A 20,420-nucleotide genomic window follows, 5' to 3' on the forward strand; every position below is an offset into this window, starting at 1 on the left:
TTAAGCAATATCAGCCACTACATAAAACAGAATACAATAGTAGTGGTGGTACTCCTGATACATTGGTAACCTAGAATGGTGTGTACCTGAATTGATAAAACTCTAGGGCACTTATACTCCACTATGTATAGAAATAAAATAGGGTAGTCTCACTTTGAACTACACAAGACAATGTCAATCTTACTGTACTTATTGTGCTCTAACAACGATATAATGATGGTTGTAATAACAGTTAACGTATCAGATAATATTTTAATTGTATATTATAGCATTGTATTTTATAGTAATGCATGTAATGTATGGTATATAATGCTATAATGATAAGAACAGGATATAATGCAATTATACAGTACATTGATCTATTATACTATGCTACAGGCTCTGTATTATGATTTATCACTGGACAGATATTCCAGCTTGAAGCATACTGTACAGCTAACAGCACACAGCTGTAGGCATACTCATCACGTGGATGCATCCACATAGGAATTATCTCCTGTCATGGCATGTAATTAAATGACTCCATACTAGGCTAGGCTATAGTAGTTACTATTTACTGCCCATTAAAAAATTCACTAACCTATTACTATTTTAAAATGTATCTAGAAAGGAAAATACTAATAGATATAGAGTATAAACAAATTCTTACTATATCATTATTATAATTAACATTATCATACAGTAATTATTCATTATCATCATCATTAATCATAATTATTCATCATCATAATCACTACCATCATCTCTGTTAATTATTTATCACATTATCTTTGTTACCAATAATTACTAATTTATTATTATGAATTTTAATGTAAACAAAAATAAGATATGTTTCCTTTCAAAAAATAAAAATATAATTTGTTGAGAATTATGCAATATCAGAAACTCTAGGTTTTCAACAAAAAAAATAGTTTAGTGTGATCAGAATAGCATCATAAAGTATCACCCTTACTTCAGGTTTCATTCATACTGTAATTTAATAAAGATGACAGTTTATGCAACACTGGCAATAAACTACCAATATTCTAAAAATAACTATACTGTACTTGTTAAACAAGGTTAGCTGACACTGCCAGTTAAAGTACAAAAGCACAAATAATAGTGTACTGTAGAACTACAGTAAAGAATAGGAACTGAAGCTGCAGTTAGAAGGGTAATTTGACAGACAAAATGGGTTTGCTCACTATCATCTCGGATAATCTCATCATCCCCTGATCCTGATTATCTTCTATAGAAGTATTCAATGGACGTGTCACTAAAGGGCAACACAGGTCAGTGAGTTAAACTGAAAAGAACAAGATTTTAGGTAATTGTTGTCGGTCTAGCATAATCACTGGACACATGATACTGTATGGTCAAGTCCCTCCAACGCTGTGTGATACCAAGGTTTCTTGTTCAGTTTTGTTATCCAATCTCTTCTGCAACCTCTTCAAAATGTCTCCAATAATCTTTCCTTCACAATATTTTTCTGTCACACACCTAAACAGTACTGACTTGCCTTACTCAGCATTCATCTGCTTCATCCATTGGCTTTCATCAGGATTTCAACAACAATTACTTATTTTCAATCGTCCCAAAAAATAATATCGACAAGCGCATGTTGTTGTTTTGGAGTTTTTTTCTGATAGATATCAGATATTTGTCTATAAATTGGATCTATGGCATGGGAATATTCACTGTCGATAACTATACTCTGAATTTGGAATGGGTTCCGGTATTTGTTGTAATGGCTACGATAGAATATGTAGCAGGCAGCATTAGAATTATTATAAGATGGATATATAAATTTATTTCATCATAGTAATATCATATTTTTCCGTCAGTTGTTTATTTTATCCCCTAAATTTGACCCAAAATTTTAATTTAACAAATTAAAATTATACAAATTCTGGCTATACTCTTTCCTTCTCTCTATCGATTAATTACTAATTGAATGAATGCCACGGATATTAGGTTAACAATAAGGCACTTAAGCTTTAAACCCAGAATAAAGGTTTGTTTCATAGAATTAGTGAGCCTATAGTCTTTCTATAAATGATTGTTAGACGTTGGTCATTTTCAATTATAATAAGTTTATTCCAGTTGACCAATACATCAATAAAACTGTTGACACTTAACACGTATTACCATATGCTCAGCGATCAGCGTGCAGTTTGTAATTTCCACAACCTTGCTTTTTTTCCAGGATCAATGATGTATTACATAGTGCTGTACCATGTTTTCTGAATTGATTTTTAAAAAAACAAATTTTTCTTGTTTCTCGTATATTGATTTTTTATTTGAACCACAAAAGAAATTATCCAAAAAATCCTGCTAAAAACAAAACATCCTGGTTAATGTTTAATAAAATTACTGACAAAATCCATAATTGCATATCTGTGCAATTTGAAAACATTGTTTAAAAGCAACAGTGAATCAGTGCTTATGGTAACTAGACTTTATAAATTACCTAATTATTGGGAATCACAAACTTGCTACTAACCTGGAAAATTAGTAAATGTAACACTCTACACACTCACATGGTTATTTCTTCACATATTTTCTGCTATAATATCTTTCTGACTGTTAATGGCTTGCAACTTAAACGTAATGTAATGTCCTATCTTGGTCAAAACCTTCATTTGCAGTGTGTACAATATAGTATTTGATGTCATTGTCAGAAAGCCTTACGTGTACAGTATTTGGATTTATTTTAATTGTAGACATTTGTTATCATTATAAACCCATTATTATTAATATAATTATTATCATATTTCTTAATAAAATGGATGAATTTAGGTAATAATAGCCATATCAAATTCGTTTAGCAACAAAGAGAGGTGATAACACTGAGAACTAAACTGCAATGGAAGAAGCACTCACAGTACAGCTACTTACTAAGTAACATTGTGATTGTATGAGTCTCCACAGGATAATGTGGGATATTTTACATTGAATGATAATATTAATATAACATGTCATTAATCAAATATACTACAAATAGTTTAAACTTGGAGGCTACAATATAACTCTGTTGCATATTATTGAAAGTGTTCTTTGTTTAAATTCAATCTTTATTTGTAGATTGATATAATAATCTGGAAAAAATAAACAAAATATTTATTTAATATCTTTAAATTTTTAGGGTGAGTTTTATCACTTCCAATATGAAAGTAAGCATTTGAGTGCACTTTGAGGTTGCCTAATTTTATGTCCTTGGGAATGGTACTTCTATATTTATTCACTGCACCCAAGAGTTATGAATGCATATCTGGTAGGACAGAGAAGCAGTCAGTGATCAAATCCCTAGAGTATGACTGGAATACTCTCCCAGGGTGTATACAGTAGATGGTTGCCCATTGTGCGAAACCTAAAATCTAAAAAATATTGAATCTTTGCATTGAGTACAGGTTTGATATATTAAATACAGGTCTCCCTTCAATTAAACACCTTTTTGGGACTGGAGTTTTCATGGTCTTTAGCAGCTTTGGTCTCTAAATTAGAATAATAAAGATAAAAGACAATTGTTAAAATAGGACTACAGAAAACAGTCTTTAATTGGAGGTGGTCCTTAATTGGAGGGGTCTCTAATTAGAGGGAGACCTGTATAAACATACTGTATTAAAATAAATTTAAATATAATTAATTCCACTAATTCTATATTGTCTCTCAGAAACACTATTTGACTTTACTGCCAAAGGCAGGCCTACATAAATCTAAACATCTAAAATTATGATGGATATATTTATGGGAAATAAAAAGTTAAACAATAAAAATGAATTCCAAAAGAAAGCCAAGTTTGGAATTTGTCACAACAAAATGGCCAGTGATGTCATGCTATGTATAATTGCACTTTACCCATGAACCTTTAGTCCTGATTCGATCGATTGATGCTGTTTTAATATTAATTTATCAAATATTATAATCAATCTATCAGTCAAACATTTAAAATTGTTAAATACAAGATAAGGATGATCCATTTTTCCTAATATGGAAATAGCCTGTCAATTATAAATCACGTTATTACCCCTGCCTTTCCTTCTGCTATTAAAATCAATTAGATCAGGACATTAACTTAAGTCGCCTTCTCCATTATCCTACATTACGGTAACTAATCATCATATGTTATACAACCTTAACTTGTCCCACTTGCAATGAATAACAAAATTTCACGACTCAGTATATTTCATTTCCATTTTATATATTTATACTTTTTTATGGAATTTTTTACTGTTGGAACCACTCCAAGGTTATTGTAGGAAGTAAAAAATAAAAGAATAAAAATAAAATCAAAACAGCCACTGAGCAAGCTTTTGCCTAATTGTAATCCTGACAAATAAGAATCTGTTCACATAGAGGCATTACTGTAACAACAAAGATGGGTGGGGGAGGGAAATGGAGATAGGAGATTTGGGATAAGAGTTGTTTGAGAGAGGTTCTACAATTGTTCACTAAACATATAGAGCACACCATGGGTCAGTAAAACAATACAGTATGCAAATAAACGTCGCTACTCTATTGCTGCATGCTGTACTAAATGGTAAACACCACTGAAACCCACCAGGTACCCACATACCCCAGATAAAAATCAAATTTACAGTACAGTGTAGCAGAAAGCCATATGATGTTTTCACTTGGGAAGCAACGACCGTGAGTGTAACATTGATTAAGTGTGCTTCATTTCAAAGTGTATCAAATACCGAAACAATCTTTAACACCTCCTACCAATCCGCCTCCTTGCACATTTTATTATTGCATGAATAAGCACCAAAGGACACAATGGTATTTGCACGTTTTCTATAAAAACAGATCTGATTATTAAAAAGCCACTAGAATTGAAAAATAGACCTTGGGTAATATCAAACAAAAGCACATTTAGATCCTGGGAACTAGATCAATAAATGTATCATATTTAAGTACTGATCAATATTGTTGTTGTTTAAGTATAAATTATGCTTTTAAAATACAATTTAGTCTTTATAGTACTATTTGTATGTACTTTCATTAGTATTGTGTCTATAAAAATACTGTACTACCTAGTATGTGGTCAATTTGATTTATCTTGATCTTGAAGCTAAAATATTAAAGCTTTATATTCATCCCTCTGTCAAAGTCTCTTACTTTACAATGTGGTAGTGCAGTTTTTCTCATCAATACTGTTTTAGCGGTGATATTGTAGTTGTATACTACTAAATGATTTTAAATTTATATATTATATATAAACACTTTACTTTTAGGAATTACATATTGTAGATAGGTTGGCTTTATTTTACTAGCTTTATCCCAGGAACTACAAACACTGTATAAAATCATTGAGAATTAAAAAACTGAAATATCATCTTCCATCATATTATAATTGCTAATTAGATTAATATCATAGTAGCTGGACCTAATGCTGGAAAATACACAGTACATGGCCAACGCAATGCCGTTGCTAATTTTTATACTGAATGGTAGACTCTGGTCAATAATGTCTGTGAAGTCTGCCTAAGTGTCTGTACCACAGAGACTAATTATTAATGAGCATATTGGCAATGGTTGTTAACCAGCTGCAGAAAAAGTGTTCGCAATTAAGTAGAACATTCTTCATGACCTAAGCAGGAAGAGACGACAAAATTTGTTATAGGCAATGTGACTTGGTTACCACATTTCTTCATTAGATCTCTAGTGTAGCCACAGCGCCAAATTAATTGTACAATTCGGACAGAATGCACAATTTAATGGGCAAACATAAAAAACCTTCCACTATCATATATGAGAATTCAACATTTTAATTAAATATTTTTAGGTTAATAATACTACTACAAACATATGGTGTCAATTTTATGTCTGGTTTATGTGGCACTATAGTAGATTCTAATTGTGTGGTCAAGCAATAAAGTTAGAATATTACCAATGGCATAATAAATTCTTACTTATTTACAATACTTTTTTATTTACAATGTCTCACTTAGCAGAGCTGAATCACATGAAACCTTTGTACATGTAAATCCAAAATATATTTGAAAAGGAAATGAGGAAGAATATCTTTTTCTACTTCAAAACTATAAAAATATAAATTCACAAAACAAGGTATAACAAAGTCTTGCTTTAACATACAAAGATTATACAGGTAAACCTAAAGCCATGATTATATCATATTTCGGGTTTCAAGAATCATTAGGCAATAGTTGATCAGACTTCATCTGATGATAGAAAATCTAATTAAATAAAACATCTTTCCATGACTGTGGAAGGTTGGTCAACACTCTACTTCATCAGATAAAGACTGATCAAATATCATGTCTGATTAAATATTTAAAGAATGTCTTTGAATGTCTTTTGGAAGTTGGTCAATACTCTACACTTCATCAGATAAATCTGATCAAATATCATATCTGATTAAATAAAGCATGTCTTTAAATGTCAGTTATATTTGTTGTTTACGTCACAAGTTAAAGTTTATTAGTCAACAAAATACAGTAAGTTTACTGTAGGCCTATCTCTCGATTCAGAAGACCGAGAGTAGAATTTACACTAGGCTAAGGCGAGAGATGAAGATGCACCTGCATAGCCTAGACACATTTTAAGTGAGTAACCATAGCCATACGCAATCTATGTGTATAATTGAAATGTCATTGTGATAGCTAATTCAACACTATTCCACTTTGAAGACAAAATTCCAACATTTAAACACATTTTTTTTGCCCTCTAAAGATCATAATTTTGTAATTTTTTTTATGTTTGGGAGAGGGCGTGGCCCCGAGTGGGTGAGGCCCGCCCATTGGCTCGGGGCCACTCCCACTGGCTTCCATTTTGGATGGCCTATTTCGTTTTTCTGGCTAAATCCCTGGTTGGAAGTCTGTCAATACTCCACCTCATCACATCAAACATCATATCTAATCAAATATTGAAGACATGTTTTTTCATGTCTGGTAGAGTTCAGCAAATGTTCTACTTCACCAGACAAAGTTTGACCAAACATTGTCCGCTTAATCTGACAAATAAGAGAGCAGCTTAGCTCAGTCGGCTAAACTGGTAGTAACCACTGTGTGTGCACTGAACCGTGGAGATCTCTAGGTCCCCATTTCAATTTCCATCGCTGCTCTCCTTGCATTTCAACTGGAGGGCTAAAATGCAAGTTACAATAGCGCACCATCTTTCGGATGAGACATTTAAGCATGTGTCCTGTGTGCATTATGGCCCATGTGCACGTTAAAGAACGCAGTACACTCTTCAGAAAAGAGTAGGGGATTGTTCCCGGTGTACTGCCCAATTCACCACCAGATTGACCCTATTAGAAACAAGGCATAAATATCTTTTATGCCTAGCCTAACTTTAATCGCAGCAGGTCGAAGTAATCAAATATTGTTTGAATTGATGATTTTTACAGGTTACTACAATCAAAATTAATGAGACTGAGTCATCAGACATAAGTAATTACCTTAGGCATTCTATTAAAAACTCCAATAATTTTGAATTATCAAAGATCCTATGTGGAGCTAATAAAACACGAAAAATAGAATTCACATTGAATTCTGCTTAGTTTGCATACATAATATGGACTTCATTAGTTTGCAATTAAAAGTTATTTTATTATTAAATATTGTACTTTAAAAAAATTAAAAAAACAATAACTTAGAACAAAAATAAATTTGGGAAAAAAAGGGTGTGGAAGTACTGTAGTTGGAGAACATAAGCCTTTCCAGATGAAATGTGAATTGAAATTAAAATATTTCCATATTGAACCCATCTGTCAGGCTCTTATCCACCTTACTGTTGCTTAGCAACAAAATAAATGCCAGTCGGAAAACAGATACGATTATCTGATTTAGCACATAAACTATTGACTTATAATTATGCAGATATCAAAACAAGAAGTACTGTACTGTATTTGTTTCTTATCATGTGAGAATCTTTCTGTTGGACTTACTTTGGAATACTGGCTAAGTAACGCAGGAGCCTCTTAAGATCATCTTCTCGTACCCGGTCTAAGTTTGGTTTAGCTAAAATAGTCAAAACAGGGCCACCTCTCTTATCACGACCTCCTGTAATAAAATAAAAATATGACTTGACAATAGAACTCTCAAACAACTGGAAGAAATCAACAACATGGGCACATTTTTCATGATTACCAGTCCCATCTAGTATAGCACAGACTTTTTTATCTGTAGAAAAAACAATTATCATTACTATTATTATAATCATTCTTATAAACAAAGGAAAAACATTTAAACTACTTTTATAGGATCATAAATTCTTTTTGTCAGTGTTAAGAAACAATTGTTTTGGCAGATTTGACAGAAATTTACAGTGAATTTTAAAATATCTCTTGCTTCCGGCAAATTGTCATTGTTCCAATGTGATTTAGTGAATGTGACTCAGTGACGAACAGTATATCTTGTGCATTGAGTCGTAAAGAATCAAGTATAAAGCGAAATCAACACTTGCTCTACATGACAATAACGACAAGGATAATGAATACAGTAATGATGATAATGAATAAAGATGATGACGATGATAATGATGATGATAATGACAATGCTGCTGATGAATGAAGATGACTGGTCATAACTGCCTATTTTAATAGCTCACAAACTATTTCACTAATCATGCTACAGTAGGCCAAGCTAGGTTGCAAATGTTTCACTAGACTACTGGACACATAGGAAAATACAGCCCAGAATATGTTTTTATTCATTTTATATGAAGTTTATGTAATATATTCATACCTTTTTTAATGTCAAAATTATTATTATTATTATTATTATTACTATCACTATGAAGAAAATATATTAAGCTTAAATATATTTTCCCCATCACTATCAACATAAAAAAAAAATCTACAGAAAAAAAAGGCAAAAATGTTTTAAATATCTTTGAACAAGAAATGGTAACTGAAGATTCTAAATTAAAATTAATATTTAAAGAACATATAAATTATTATGTATAATTTTGTGTAAATCAGTGCCCAAAAAAACTTAAATAAACTGACATTAAGTAAAGTATACTGAAGAGCGATTACCCATCATAACACTTCTTATCCGCTCTTAAAGAAAAACACTCTTAAAATGCTAATGCACGCTTCATGAAACAATTTAGTGTGATATTAACATCACATTTTCACTTGATAAACATAAAAGAATTCAGGTAGCAATGTCGATACAGTAGTATAATTACTGCATTTCTGTTATTTTTAAGCATTACGATTTTAATAATTTTATATTTTCATTTAAGTCTTACAATTTGAAGTCCATAACAATAACAATCATAATTTAATACTATTATTATAAATATTACAATTACTGTGGTATCTATTAAACAAACACCACGCATTTAAACAGACAACAAAATAAGAGTTGAACTGTAGCTAGGTGTTTAAGGAGAACCCTCTTCCGTACCATGCTACTGGTTAAAAAAATACAATCTCTTTTCTTATGAATAAAACAATTCCCTATAGTATCCATTGTTTACCGAAACTTATAGAAGAACAGTAAATCTTTGCTACCTATATTCTCAAGGTTGAAATGGATTCTGATCGACTATACCTGATACGAACGCCAATTTGTCCTTTAATATTGGTAAGACATCCACTGCACGGATACCCAAGCTCATGGAGGAACCTGGAGAAAAAAAACACAAAAGCCATTACCGTATCATGTACAATAAATTTGTGTTATTCATCAAATCATTGTAGGAATATTAGCATTATAAATTATGAATAAGCCCGTATTAATATATTGAAAACAAAATCCAAACAAAGGAATGACACACAAAATTATTATAATAAATTATATGCCAGTTTTTTTTATGGTGTACAGAGTCAAGGTCTCTGTGCGCGTCACATTAAACACCTGAGACTTGAACCTCCCACATTGCATAGTACTGTAGTTATAACATTATACTCCTTATCAACAACATGCTCAACTTGGATTTCAAAATAGGAGCACACTGTAAATAACATACATGCTCATTATCAACAATAGAACATAGTATATGTTTACTCAATAACGATAACGTAGTAAACCTTATGTATTCATGTAATACCATACGATAGTATTTTATGATTTATAATCTTCTATTTTAATTTATCAACATACATTTAATGTACTGGTACAGGTTATTGACATTGCATAAGTGAACTTTTTTTTTTATTTCAAATTTTCATTCATATTTCTTAATACAAATAGTACTAAGTTCAATAAAACAGAAAGAAAATGGTGAATACAGGACTTCCTCCACTTCCATTGTACTGTACCTATGATGAATTAAAATCATAACAAATTATTATTGAGTGGAGTTGAATATGCAGCTTAGTGGTTAAGATGCTTGCCTTCTAATCCCCGGGTCCTGGGTTCAATTCCTGTAACAGCAAGACTTTTTTTCATGACTAAAAAACGACTCCACTCCTAAGCCTCAAAGACTTCGCTGATAAAGGCATCAGATTATTTCATTTATTTAAGAGGGTCCCTGAATATCAGCCAATTAACCAACTAGGTTACGTTGGAAGAGCCACTGAGTGAAAGTAAACCCATTGTACTGTATCAACAAAAACAAAAAGATAATTTGAAATATGACCTTTGAATAATGGAGGTCATGCTAGAAATTTGCATTTCAAAATGTCAGAATAAATGGACTTATGTACACCTGACCTATTTTCCTTTCATGCATAAAATATTAAGAGGACCTTTAAGTACTACAGTAGAAACTGTCTAATTTATCTATGGTATCCACTACTTCATTAGTATTAATAATTTACTAATTGATTGATTAAATGATTAATTGATTAAATGAATGATTGATTGAATTGATAGAATGATTGACTAATCTGTAAACCTTCAATAATGTCCACTTGAATTCCTGTTATTACCCCTCACACTTTTGACTCTTACCCCCTTGCATACCTGCTAACATTGTGGACTCCCGATACCTTTTTAAAGTTTACAGTATATATTGTACACACACTTTTGCTGTAAAGGGGTCATCATATTGGATGCTTCCTAATATTGTTTACATTTGAAAATTCTATCATTATACAGTAGTACTTATAATGTTTTGCAAACATTATAGTACAATTTGATGGCTTTAGGTAAAAGAAATATTTAATTAAGATGAACAAAGAGTTCCTAATACAGTCTACTCCATTTCTTCAACCTTGTAAAATCTGGTCTCTGTGGAAATGCCAGACATATTCCTTAATTAACAATTTAACCAGTAACTATGGTAACATATTGTTCTTACTGCTTTGAACAAATCTTGGAAGCAAATACTTAAAGGGATTAAACAAATCCCATGTTTCCTGTTTGAAGGATTACGTACTGACTTACTGGATTCAATACAATATTGGAACACAATCTGGGGTTACACAATCACATTTCTACAGTACTCTGTTTACCAATAGCATTTCTGTACAAAATAAGATTATAAACCTGATTATCATGTTATTACAATATGAATAGCAAACTGGGTGGGAATGTTAGGAATCAAGAATAATAAGATAAGCTAGCAGTGATGTATCTAGGAGTATTGAAAAGATGGGGGGGGGGGAACTGATGCAGGGCATGGTAGTGGAGAGGGGAAGGGAGCTTGATGATTAAGTGAGGGGGAACCTGCTCTGCAAAAATCAGGTGATACAAAGACATTTTTATCTACTTGTTCATAATGTTTTTGCTCCAAATATTAACAACTGGGGGAGGGGCAACTGGGAGAGAACGCAAGTTTAGTGATGACTATTGTATTAGAAACCTAATTGTGGAATGCATCAAGACTTGAAAGAAATATTGAACACATAGATATTGCTTAAGTGAGACCCCGACTGGAACAGTATTATACTGTGATCATGCATTTGGATCCTGAGTGGGATGTGGTACTTCAGGCCTACAGTATTACAGTAATAATTCCTGTAGATCAATAGCTTGATTAACAGTGTAATGAATGGATTTGCAAACCCTGGGTACTTTGTACAGTAATTTACCGTAGTGATCAAAAATTGGTACATTCTTTGGGAATGATTTCATAATTTCATATTGGTGAACAAATTGGGCATTTTGTAATAACCAGAATGGATTGAGAAACAGGGAATGTTGTAATACTGTAATAACGTAATAATCAGCATGGTTTGAAAACAGGTTGGGAATGCCGTCCTACTGTAGTAATTAGTAATCACCAGAAACCTCATGCTGAGTCAAGGTAACCATTGATCAGAAAATCGATGGAAAATTGTGTAATTAGTTACCATGGATACAAAATTTAACTGGGATTGATAGTATATAACACCAAACATACTTTTATTAAATGCTTTAAAATTTATGTTTCATATTGAATTTTTCTAATAATTATTTTTGATCCAATGTATTTGGGGGATCATATTTCAGTAATGGAGTGTACAAGAGCATCTAAGTATTTTCAGTTATTATATTAGGAAGCACAGCAGGTGACAACTCAAGTCAACCCAGGGGTCTGCATCGTTGCACTATATGGCTTGCGATAGCTGAACAACACCGGCATATCAACATAAAGTGTACTTTGAACATCAAATTCTATCAAAAATCATATTTTACAGTTAATAAAATATTGTACATAATATGATCATAACCATGGTCTAATAGATTGGGGCCAACAAAAACAGTGGTACATTAGTTAACTTCTCATGCACTCCTTTGAAAAATAAAATGCTATAAGTCTAACGTAATTATAAATAAATGAATAATTATATATAAATAAAATAAATAAAATAAAATATAACACACAAACAATAAAAGGACAATATCATCAGTATCAAAATCAACCTCCCAGCAGACACATGTGTTTACATTGTCAAATGTCAGTTTTGTAGTTTTTGCAATTTTTTTATGAAGGGCCTATAGAACAATTCCCAAATGTTTCATTATCCATAGTTAATTTTAATTATCCAACTATAAACAATGGAACTTTGATGATTAGTTCATATGCTGTAGCAAATTAACATCGAGGTAATATCTTATAATATACTGTATCTTTTACTGTCGATGCTACAAATTGGTCACAAAATTGAAATTTATAGCATATATCACTTGTGCGTTGACAAAATAAATGAGAAACAATTAATTGAGGTACTGTCTTTCTTAGGTACAGTACTTGATGTGCTTTAGCAGCTTATGGGTAGTTTTTGTACTGTTGGATTATGGGTAGTCATAACTACAATACTCAAATAACATTGACATTAAATTTAGCAAGTAAACACAAAATATACAGTAGTTGAGCATACTGACATTTCTAAGGCTTTAACTGTCAAGCAAATCTTTGAATATTAAATTTCTAAAAATAATTCTTGTTACAAAAAAATAACTGATTAAAACAATCGTCGCACTTTGCCATTTTCTAAGAAATTCAAGTTTCGCCTCATTGATGCCCGTACTGTAAATATCATGTTTGAAATGAAATTGCACTTTTATTAATTGGATACAACGACGAGAGCATCAGAGTCCAAACTGTGGCGACATAGCAGCTGCCTTAAGATTCAGAAATAACATTAACTTAATATTGATCTAATATTATTGATTTGACGCACAGAATTATGACTAATATCAAATAGAGGTAGAAACAATAAAGAATTTGTAAGTGGAATATGGCAAAAAGAATGATGACATGGATGATAAATAAACAATGATGTATATAAACATTTACAACATCAAAATTAAAGAGTGCTGTGAAATACAGTGATTTATTATAACATACAGTAGATTAATATAGTAGTGATGATAATGAAGAAGACAACAATGTTGTGATGATAATGAAGAAGAGAACAATGTCGGTAACAATAACAAAGATGAAGATAGTGATGGTTATACAGTAGTGATAATAATAACAATGATAATAGTGACAATAATTATAATGATGATAATAATGATTATTATGTTAATTATAAATGAAGAAGAATGTTAATGGTGTGAGAATGATGGTTGATGAAGATTGATGATAACCTGATAATTTTACTGATGTCAATGATGTTGATTACGATGATGATGGATGACAAGGATGATCAAAATTATGTTAGTGACGGTAATAATGATTGACAATAATAAGGATGATGATGATGATGACGACGAAGGCAGCGAAAATATCAATGATGATGTCCACAACGATGACGATCCCAATCATCTGCACAATCTTCATTTCAATCCTCACTAATACGTGAGAATGATGATTATGATGATGACAAAGGTGATGATGAAAATTATGTTGAAAGATGATAATAAGGATGATGATGATGATGATGATGATGCCAACCATGTGTAATGTAAAATAACTCACAATCTACTAAATTCTGAGTAGTGAATTAACCTACTGTTATCAACAAATGTTCATTGAAAAAACAAGAGTAAATTAGACTGCCAAAGGTAGTCAGTCTGTCTGATCTGAACTTATGATTGTGCTTCCCATCTGTACTTATGAACTCTCCATTACCCAACACTGCAAAGATGAGGTGTTTCAATCAATAATAGCAGGCATAATATCAATTCTGATTACTCTACTGGGGTCATGACTGACATCCCGGTGAATATTAATGTTTGATGATGAAAGTACCAATGCATTATGCAACTTCTTTATAATTTCCAAACATAAACAATTCACTATGCCATAATAAAGTTAAGTATACATAAAGTAGTATATACTGTAGGTCACTTACAGTAGAGCAGTATTGACATACACAGTGAGTAGATTATTCCAGAATATAATTCAACATAACATACTGTACACAGAATGCAAGCACAACTAGCATTTATCTTGACATCTTTGTCTTTCCTCCTCTTCTTCAATTTTATGATTAATGTCACATTCATTCTAAAGGCTCCAGTCTACTGCAAGTTTGATACAGTTCTAAATTTTCCTCTTTTTATTCAATTCTACTAATTTAGACAATTGATATTTTGGGACTTCTGGTTTTAAATACTGTATGTTGTCACTGGTTATTAATGTTGTTAATGGTTTTTCCAGTCTTTTCATGTACTGTATATTATTTTTAAGTGCAATTAATCTTTTTTTTAATTTATTTTATACTGTAATATTTGTGCAATTAAGCATCAAGGAAACCAAATTTCATGTTCGCCTTGTTTTGCAGTCATGACAATAAAGTTAATCTTATCTTATTCTTATACAAAAGAAAGAGAAAAGTATCAAATGAAGACAGATAAAACTGAAAAGCTTGGTTCACGTCGAACTTTTATCTAGATATACATCCACTTAACTAGTTAAAAGTTCGACGTGAACCACTCAATTATAGCTAGTTAAAGGAATTAAGTCACTTAAGTTAAGTGACTTAACTTTACTAGAATAACGGTAAATTAACTTGCTTAACAGTAAAGTCGGCTCGGATTACAAGGACACGATTACGTAACGTAGGCATCTAAGCCAGCTTTGTTGTTATGTTCAATTTTTATCATTGCATAAATAATTTAATAACCATAAAAAAATAAGAACACAATTATTAATTAATAATATTGTTGTAATAAACATATCAGAGTCAGTATGAATTTTACACTTGACAAGATCAATAACATGTGATCAGTGATAACATATCCCATTTTCTTACAAGTTTAGAATCTTGCTGGGTAAACGTCAACAAACAGCTAGAGGCCTACCAGCTGCTTCGCAGATATCAGGTCATTCAAAAGAAAGCTAGGTTACCCATAACCAGATGTACTTTGCTGACAAATATGCACATTAATATGCTAGATCATGCCTTCATGAAAATATTCAACTTATTTAAGACAGCTATGTACTCAAATGAATAATTTAAATGTCCCATTAATTTTATGGGAGTGAAATTTAACAATGGAAGTGAAGAATTTGTGTATTCTACATTTAATTTTATGTCTTTTCTTTATCACCTTGTACACTGTAGGTAAATATAGGACACATTGCCATTGTTAATGTTAAAAAGTAGTTTGTAATCACTTTGCATTTGTAGAAAAACATACTGTGTCAAATTAGTAATATAATATAAGTATATTCATATTTCAATATTTACGGTTTTAAATTGGGAAAGATGTAGGGAGTGGTTGCCATGAACCTGACAATTGTTGATGATGATATTTACATAAAAACACCTTGTCGACAGTACACCGAAAGTACCGCACAATAGTATTTGTTGATGATGTGTTGTTGAATGTATAAGCATTGAATACCCAATCACCTGTAGAGTATATAACATTTTGCAAAGCTTATTTTTTCATACAACTCAGGTATGTGCTATACTGTAATGACAGATAGTAAATCACTTTTTATTTAAATCAAATATTTCTGCCAAAAGAAAACTTCAAGGTATTTTGAGGCCTTTTTGCATCCATGACACTTGCATGTTTTGTTTAATCAATGAATTTGCTGAAACTTCAATGCAAATATTTGAATCGTTTCTGAAAGACGTGCGACAGTAGAAAAACAGGCCGACGAGGTATTTGGTTGCAACATGGACCAGGGCACAACATACCGTCACATTACAGTACATGAATCAAAGATCTTGAATTGTACAGTACCTAAAAGTCAATATACAGTAGTTCAGTAACAGCATGCAAATATTGTCCCCTGCCACTAACCCTTCTTTCTCACAGAAGTTTGGTTGGTTGACCATATATAATAATGCTTGGCTCAACCAAACAACTGGTTTGGAAGAACAGTCTTATATTTTATCCTACTGTAAGGAATGCATCTATTTCTACGTACCGTACCCCAGTTGCTGTGCAGACCAACCATTTTCTTTTGTGGTTGGCCGACCGTAAATGGACCGTATTAATGGTGTGTTGAATGGTAGGACAGGTCAGATAATGGACATCGCACTCAATTTAAAACAACCATTTACCTCATTTGCATATTACTGAATGTACCATCATCATGCTATAATATATTTCAACTTTTTTTTACAGATTTTTGCAAAATATTAAATGCAATACTTAATATGGCCTACAGTACATTACAGTATCCTAGGATTACTGTAATATAATTTAATGGTCTTATTGTCAGGCCATGGTGAGACAAACCTTTATCACCATCAAGATTAAGCCTAGAGAAAATTGTTCTTTTCTATATAGCCCAACAGTGTTTATCTGGGGAAAAAAGAAATGTTTTTTCACAGCCTCTGGGGAAAGGGTAAGCTGAGCTTAAGCCTACTGTATATTGTGTGCATAAGAAAACAAACAATGACACACAAAAGGTAAAATTGTTTGTTAGTTCGACATGAAGTTAATGTGCATAAAATCTTATTTCTGTACAATGAGTTTTATCAAATTGAGGTTCACATCTGTATCTAAAAATCAATAATTTTCTGCCTCTAAACATCTAGAATTTCAGAGATTGGTAGAGGATTTACCTCCGGACTCTTACCAGGGCCCTACTTCTGTAGTATAAGTGCAGACAACACCTACCTGTACAGTGTTAAGTACTTTTACTACTACTACTATACTACTATAAATTTACAAATGGACCAACCAACCAACCAGACAGCAGACCATCTAAACTACTGCCCACCAGTCTGACCAACTGATGTACTATCAGTAAACTGCGAGTGAACTTAGATGAACTGTGATTGTGACAGACTGAATAAGAGATAGTTTTACTGTACTTTGTTACAAGATACTTTACAACCAATTTCTATCATAACTATTCATCTTTTGTAAAGTTATTAGACAGGTTTGAAATTGTCGTATTATATAATTCATGGTGATGGTTAGCCAATGTTTTGCTCCAATGAGTTTATCTTTGAGAAGCTATATTATAAAAAGGAATATTGGTATTTGAAAGTATATCTCCAGGACAATAGGATGTTTTGAAATTGTATTCTTTCATCATTTAAATTTAAAGTACTGTAGTAATGTACATTTTAATTTATTCAAAGGGTTATCGATGAATTGTTGAAGTATCAATTAGCATTTACTGTACTATAGCACTTGAGTGCAACCTGTATGACATAGAATTACTAGGTTAATATCTTTCGTGCAGTAATCTTTCCAATATATGGTTGGCTGAATTTCTTTGATGGAAAAATGAGAAATACAGTAAAACATTTTTAATAGAAAAATTAAATCTTCTAATGAACAAACATACAGATACTAAGAACACAATTCACGCACACACTAACTCTTGAAGAGAAACTTCCTTTTTTAGACAACCAATCCTGAGGCAGTGACCCTTCTCAAACATTCCGCTCTAGAATCTCAGACAAAGACATACAGTAACTGGGTAAAATGTAACCCCTAAAAAGTACCATATTTTACAAAAGCTCATCATGACTGATTTGAAGTCTCAAAATTCGCTCTCATAAGGTTTTGCATCGAGCAACTAGGAAATTGAAAGGAAAATTTGCTCAGAGCTCAAAATCTACTGGAACATACATTATAACATTCATTATCAATGATACAGCACACCACAGATCCACTAGCACTAAAAGGAATGGCACACAAAGCAATTTACTGACTGTTCATAATAACACCCTACATAGATGTACAGTATTGCATTCACTAATCCTAAAATAGGAAACCTAATCTTAGCTACATACATTTGTACCAGGTTCCAAATAAAATAATTTTTTTATAAATATAATGAGCTGTATTTGAGTGAAACTGATGCTATACATTAAAAAATTCCATTTAGGGTTCATTTTTAGTTTCAAAGGAAGGTTACTGCAGATTGGTCTACACAGGAAGGACAGTTGGTTATTTACACAATATTAGCTAAGCTCTGTCTGTTATATGAAATACCATTAGTCTACTTTAAACATTACATGTTCAGTTAGTAATCCTCCAGTACTTGTATTTGTAAGCAGTATTGTACTAAAACTTAGATACTGTACTGTAATCATCTATATTGAAGTTATTGAAGAACTAGCAGACACACACATCACACTATAAGAATTTTATAATACATCAAATTTGGCACACTTTCGACTTCACTCCCAACCAATTGGCACACTTCAACAGTATACTTGGCTCACTTTACAGTTCACTTAAAAGTTACTGTACATAGGTACACTGGAAGTGGGTCACAATGTCAATACAGTAAACCAAAAGCATTAATAAACTAAAACAACAATAAGCTAAAACAGAAATCACCAAATGGTCAATAAAAAACAGCAATACTTTGCAACCAAAATGGCAATTTAACAAAAGCGGTGTTGTTTTTGTTGTATAAAATATTTTCAAACATGTTTTTTTACACTTATATACTAAGTTATTAAGATTGTCAATCCTTTCCCAAAAAAAAACAAAGAATGTTAAATGTCATACAAAACATTAATGTGAGGTTTGGGAAGTTGATACTGTATTTATACAGTAAGTCTAGACTTGAAGTGGAGTTGAATAGCTTGGTGGTTGCTTGCCATCTAATCCTAGTGTAGGGTCTTTGGTTCAATTCCTGTCATGGAACAGAATTTTCTCTGCTTGGCAATTATTGGTTTTCAGCCTAAAACCAGTTTAACAAAATAAAATAATACTAATAGGCCAGGACTTTTTAGTGTGCATAATCTTTTTTAACAATTATTTACAATTTACTTAACCTTTAATAAAGTACAGTAATTACATATTTTGATAAAACCTTTTAATAACAATGTTTACTTTATTTTCCTACAATTTTATTTAGACCTACTTTGTAGTCATCAGATAAAAAGTTATCCGTTTACACAGCACAAAATATGAGGGTCTCTACGCACAAAACAAGTGAACAGATGTACAGTAATTGGAAAATAAGAAAGAAAGAACTGCAGTATGGTGATATCCTTTGGCTCAGTCTTCTATTTATAGTCCTGGTACTGTTGGTTTTACTGTGTATAATACTGCCATTTTAGTTAATTACTATTGCTGCTTTGGTGTCACTTTGGTTTATTATCATTTTTACTTACAACCAGCCCAGGTTGGCAACATTAACTTATAACAATAACAATTAATAACAATAACGCCACCTTTGCACACTTTAACACCGGCTACTGCAAACACAATTTAGTAGTACACTTACACCAATAAAGTGTGTACAAGGCACACTTTTTGTTCTCCAACATACAGAAGGCCCACTTAAAATTTTACTAACTTAAACACGTACAGTATAGACACACATGGAAATCACAATTCTGAGTATCCAATCGGAAATCCTAAACTTCCTCAATTCAGATTATACTAGTGTTGTATTGCTGTTCGGTCTATAATTTTTAATACTTTATGTAGTATAGTCTGTAAATCAGTGAACATTTTTTCTGTGTATTATTTTGTAATTAGGTCTACTTTGCCTTTGTTTTAAATATTAAAAATGAGCTATTCCATGATTTAATTTAATTTTAAAGGTTTTCCCATTTAGGGAACATAGAAAAAAATATTAGATTATCACTCTTTTTTAAAAAAAATTGATGAGGGATGAGGGAGGGCGGTTTTTTTTTTTTAATCGATTATTTTGCTTTTGTTTTTATTGATGAGGGAGGGACTGTTTATATTTGGCCTGTAATA

At 31.8% G+C, this 20,420-nt stretch overlaps 1 protein-coding gene across 1 annotated transcript in view; it reads right to left on the bottom strand.

The window, feature by feature from the left end:
• LOC117104992 (kalirin-like) overlaps window positions 1-20,420 on the bottom strand; it is a 182,487-nt gene that overhangs the window by 159,568 nt on the left and 2,499 nt on the right. The window contains exons 2-3 of the mRNA XM_033245970.1: window positions 9,507-9,581; window positions 7,892-8,006 (exon numbers count right to left, since the gene is read on the bottom strand). Coding sequence (XP_033101861.1) covers window positions 7,892-8,006; window positions 9,507-9,581 — 190 coding nt within the window. The remainder of the gene's footprint in view (window positions 1-7,891; window positions 8,007-9,506; window positions 9,582-20,420) is intronic.

This window comes from Anneissia japonica, unplaced genomic scaffold (genome assembly GCF_011630105.1).
Source record: "Anneissia japonica isolate Jap-2015-1 unplaced genomic scaffold, ASM1163010v1 scaffold287834_len5846547_cov211, whole genome shotgun sequence".
Taxonomy (NCBI): domain Eukaryota; kingdom Metazoa; phylum Echinodermata; class Crinoidea; order Comatulida; family Comatulidae; genus Anneissia; species Anneissia japonica.